This window comes from Otolemur garnettii, unplaced genomic scaffold (assembly GCF_000181295.1).
Source record: "Otolemur garnettii isolate 467f Iridium unplaced genomic scaffold, OtoGar3 scaffold00016, whole genome shotgun sequence".
In the NCBI taxonomy this organism is placed as follows: Eukaryota; Metazoa; Chordata; class Mammalia; order Primates; family Galagidae; genus Otolemur; species Otolemur garnettii.
This window is the reverse complement of record NW_003852411.1, coordinates 7,694,297-7,699,429: the sequence shown is the minus strand read 5'-3', so window position 1 is coordinate 7,699,429 and position 5,133 is coordinate 7,694,297. Positions and strand designations below refer to the sequence as shown.

Genomic DNA, 5,133 nt, shown 5'->3' with positions numbered 1-5,133 from the left:
GTCTCACTTACCGCTCTCCACCTTAAATTTCTCATGCCTCCCCTTCAGGCCATCGATCTCGGATTGCTGATCAGCAAGGAACTTTTCAAGTTTGTTCTGGACGGACTTAGGCAGCTTGTTGAGCTCCGCGCGCTCCAGGACTTGCTGCAATACCGCCGCCATGTCGGTCGGGCCGGGCCCCACGGTGGCAGTGGCCGACGGGGTAAAAGCCGAGGAGAAAGCAGTAGACCAGGAGGACCCAGAAGCCTGGGCCGCCGCCTCGGCCGCCTCACTTGAGGGCTCGCGCGCGCCCGCCCGCCGGAGACTCCCGCGGCGGTACCCTGGGAAACCGAGTCCTGCTTTATCCGCGGCCCCAGCCGCCCAGCACCACCCGCGCCCAAACTGCGCGCGCAGGGCCGGGAGCCGTGCAACCTGGGAATCCGAGTTCAGAGGTTGCCTCTGACCCTGCTGTGCGCCTCGATTTCCGGCTTCCCGCTCCACCCACTTCGGGCCTCGCAAGGCTCTGGGAAACGTAGTGTTGTTCTCATTCCCTTCCGTAAACCCGATCCACACCGCCCGCTGCGCTTCCTCCTTTCTCCCCGCCCCCCGGCTCTCCGCACTAAGCCGCGTGACTACTGTCCGCGCGGTGGCGCTACATACTCGTCGACCCACGTCCCTCTGTGAAGAGAAGGACGCCTTACCGTCAAAACCCCGGGATGCCATGGGTCGTCCTCTTTGGCGGCTTCTGGACACTGAGCCGCTAGAGGGCATCGGTCCCGGCGGGGCCGGTCCGCAGGCCCCTGGCTACCGCCACGCTCTCTATGGCGCCCGGAAGGGGGCGGGGTGGCGACCGCAGTCGCTTTGGCTGAGGCTCTGCAGAGAACGCAGGGTGGGCAGCTTGCGTCATCAGTCGGCGCCACCTGACTCCCGAGACCCTGTTTTTGGAGCGGGAAGTGAGGTGTGAGAGTCGGTCGCTTTCTGATGAATTCATTGGCGGTGGAATTGGGACCTGAGGGTAATCTATCCCCTAGAGGCAGGCTCTTACACCCTAAGCCTTCATCTAGGGAGGACGGATTTATCTGCCACGAGTGCACATTCTGAAAACAGGTGAGACAGCCTAAGGATATAATATATGTGTATGTGCACTCGGTCACACAGCTTCCCTTTAAAGCAAGAAAGGAAGGGAAAAGGTGTAGGAAACATATGGATTGTCACTGCCGTACACAGCTTTGACAGTTTGCCTTTTCTGTGAAACGTCGTATCTAGATGCCTTTTGGGCATGGCGCGGGGGGATACTGAATGATTCAAAGGATTTTAAGTAGCCCGGCTTATGGTTCAGGATGACGGTTAAAAGAAACCCGGAGTTTAGCCTGTGGTTAGCCTGTGTTTTAATGTTTCATTTTAGAAAATGTTATCTAACATCTTGTTTTTAAAATTGAAAATGGTTGTAACTGAAGTCTTTAAACACATTCTTTAAAACCACTTCCCGCCCTGCCACCTTAACAGAATTTATTTCCAGATCATAATTCTGTAATATCTAAACTCAATCTGTCATTGCTTTATGTTTGATTACTTCCTTAAAGAATTATTCTGTTTTGTAAATAAAACATTTCTAATGTCCTCTTTGCAGTTGCCTATTGTGAATTGATGATTTCCCAAGTGAAATTTATTCTTTTTTTCTAGTTCATACTGTCGAATCTGCTGTTTTGAAGCCATCTAAGAAATAAAAACAGAAGCATCTTACCTATGATATTTTATGATAACTAAAGAAAAGTAAATCAGTTAGGAGTTTAAGGTTGATTTTTTCCTCTATATTTTATAGATGAGCACTTTAATTAAGGTTGCTTATATGTGAAGTACTGTGCTATTTCTTTGCCCCATACTGTTGATCTATCATTCAAGAAATACAGCTATTCTGTACTTAAACTAACAGAATCCTAAAATTAGACAGGTTTACAGATCTGCTAGGATCCAGATTCTTTCTTTTGTAGGTTAGGAAACCACATTCTAGGGAGGTTGAGTTGTCTTACCTCACAGTGTTTAGACCACAAAAGTTTATAACATTTTGCGAAAATTATAACTGTATAAGGCAAGATACAGTTGTTCCTTAGTATCCATGGGGCATTCATCCCAGGACCCCTCAGGGATACCAAAATATGTGGATGCTCAAGTTCCTTATATAAAATAGTGTAGTATTTGCACATAACCTATGCATGATCTTCTGTATTCTTTAAGTCATTTCTAGATTACTTATACCTAATAGAATGTAAATGCTATGTAGATAGTTGTTATACTGTATTATTTAGGCAATAGTGACATAAAAAATGTCCGTACATGTTCAGTACAGATGCAGTCATCATTTTTTCCTCAAATATTTTGAGTTCACAGTTGGCCGAATCCAAAGATAGTAGAAAACACAGAGATGGGGAGAGAACAGTATATATTTTTAGTTGTGCCTTTTATAACATATGGTTGACTACGTTTAAAAATTTTGAAAGCGCATTAAAGAAAAATTTATCTGGCATTCATCCAGATTTCATAATCAAATAGATTTTCATCTCCCTATTGCATTCAGTTTCTTACACATTGCTATGGCTAGTAGGTGACACTAGGAGAAATAAGGATAGAAGGTTAAATGTAACTTTGGAGTTACTTGTTATTTCTTGCAAGAATGAAGAAGAAAAGGAGAGTAGAAGAAAAGGAATAGAATAACATGATATAGTAAATGCATACATTAAAGCATTACTAAAAGTTGAAAGCCCTTAACTAAAGGCATCAATGATTTAGGCAGACAGTTCTACGCTCAGTCTTTAAAAAAATGGTATTCAAACCTATGCACTTTTCACCCTTGTCAGAAAAGAGCTAGAAAGAAATTAATGCATTTTGAGACAAGACTGAAGAGACTCTTGGAAGCAGTAACAAAATAGCATCTAATAGGTCATTTCAAACTTGAACCCATCTTCTGAGCTTTAATTTTAGAGAAATGCAAAACCACTGGCAGTTTACTGTGTTAGATATACCATTTGCAGAACTCAAATGACTTTTATCTCTAAATTGCAATATTCAAAATGTTGCAACTGTATTCCCACAGTCTCTGGTTATATCTCTTTGATAGCCTTTTTGAGTATCATCTCTGTACATTTTCATCTTCCTGGACTAAATGTGAGTTCCTTGATCATTTGTTATTGCCTAACTCTTTTATTTAATATCTTTGGTTTTAAGCTATGGAACCTCAAATCAGAGAAGCATAAGGCAATCAGAGGGTTTCCATTCTCAAACTGGAGATAGAGCAGAATAGAAGCTACCTTTATTGATGATTTAATTGAGGGACTGGTTATGATTCGTAAGTGTGAATGTAGTATTGAAGAACATAGATTTTAGAACCAGAGTAAGTTTATATTCCATCTTTGCCACTTAATCAGCTTTGTCACTTGGACAAGATATTTAATTAATCTTTCTTGTTTCAGTTTCTTCATCTTAAGATGAAGATTATAATAATCATACCTACCTCATTGAGTTTTTGTGATTGTTAAATATTACATGTAAAGTACTTAGAATAATGTCTTAGACAAAGTAGAAGCTATATAAATGTCATGATTGCATTGCTATTTATCTATATACACAATTCTAACAGTATTGTGTCTTCTTTAAGGGAAAGAGCAAATGCTACTAATCTTTGTGTTATCTCATCTGGAATAATTTCTAGCAAATAATATTCTTCATTATGTACTTATTGAGTAAATGAAATTGATTCTTCTCTTCAATGAACTATTCAGAAATTCATCTTTTCGATTTGGGAATGAGAATACTCAGGCTTAGCAATAGGTTACCAAAGAAAATACAACTAAGGAATAGATCTTAGAAATAAGAAAGCATGTGTGTTGATGACTTTGAGTTTAGTGTCCTTTCCTTTATACTAGATATGAGAAATAGGTTTAATCTCTTTTGTCAACTGTGGTTGATTGGTAGTTGTCCTGAAGCACTGTGTTGAAGAGAATTCTACAACTACGTTTAAACTTTGCAAAAAAGAGTAATAAGCAATCACTGTAAGGCATGGGGAAGTATTAGCACAGTACCACTTCTCTTAGTATGATAAAAATGTTGCAAATTATATTTAAAAATGCCAATACTTTTTTTTCTTGTAATTTAGATTGAATTAGTTCTCTATAATGGGAAGAACGTACATTGTAGAAGAGACTGTTGGCCAGTATCTTTCAAACATCAATCTCCAAGGAAAGGCATTTGTCTCTGGCCTTTTAATAGGACAGGTATGCATCTTTTATTCTGCATGTATTGATAAAACATTATTTAAAGTTAAAGTCTGCTATTTAACAATAAAGTCAGAAGTAAATTTAAAGTGAATTATTGAAGCAATATGTAGAGAGGTAGGACATACCTAGCACAGGTTTGCTCAAGTCAGAATAATGTGTTCCTTTGATCATATAACAGTAATTTATAATGTAGAGATTCCAGAATTAGAATTTTATTAATCAAATTATTAGCATTTTGTTGTCTTCCTAAAGTGTTTCCTATTCTCTTCTAATCTTCTAATCTAAGATGTCTAATTCTTTATCAAAGATGTGTTTGATAGTTTTATTCTCATTCTAGTTTGTCTTGTCCTATTTTAGACTTGTGACAAGAGTGGTCATATTTTTGTTAGAGGCTGCAGTACCCATCTTCATTAATTTTGTTTTTTAAAGTTGACTCATTAAGAGAGGAAGAAAGGGATTAGGGGAATTTTGGAAATTACACAAATTTCTATTTTCTTTATAGTCAACATAAAATGGAACAGAAATTTGGATACTTGGAGAAAAAAAGCTTAAACAGCCATTGATTTATTATAGTACAAAGAAGAATGTGATAATCGGCAGGAAGGACTGGTCAGCGGTACAAAACTCCCTTGCCCCTGCCTAAAAAAGAAGAGTCTCATATGCAAACCGGCATGCTAAATGGGGAGTGTACTGTGGCCCACATGGCGCCATGACTTGATTTTGAGGCCTGGTAGCAAATAAAACTCTTACGTGACTATTTGCTTTCTGAATATCTTTGCCATAGGTCTTAGAATATTCAAATTGCATAATTAACTTCACTTATTATGAATCTATCCATATTCCCAAGCTACTTTCTTTTGTAACTTGATGCTTTATGTTATCT

General features: G+C 39.4%; 2 protein-coding genes across 2 annotated transcripts in view; one reads left to right on the top strand and one right to left on the bottom strand.

The window, feature by feature from the left end:
• Positions 1-392, bottom strand: part of TPR (translocated promoter region, nuclear basket protein) — a 63,529-nt gene extending 63,137 nt beyond the window's left edge. Inside the window, exon 1 of the mRNA XM_012802573.2 lies at positions 12-392. Within this exon, the coding sequence (XP_012658027.1) occupies positions 12-162 (151 nt within the window). The 5' untranslated portion in view covers positions 163-392. The remainder of the gene's footprint in view (positions 1-11) is intronic.
• The window catches only part of ODR4 (odr-4 GPCR localization factor homolog), a 51,721-nt gene that overhangs the window by 12,292 nt on the left and 34,296 nt on the right, over positions 1-5,133 (top strand). The window contains exons 2-3 of the mRNA XM_023510852.1: positions 938-1,086; positions 4,130-4,247. Of these exons, the coding sequence (XP_023366620.1) occupies positions 4,149-4,247 (99 nt within the window). The 5' untranslated portion in view covers positions 938-1,086; positions 4,130-4,148. The remainder of the gene's footprint in view (positions 1-937; positions 1,087-4,129; positions 4,248-5,133) is intronic.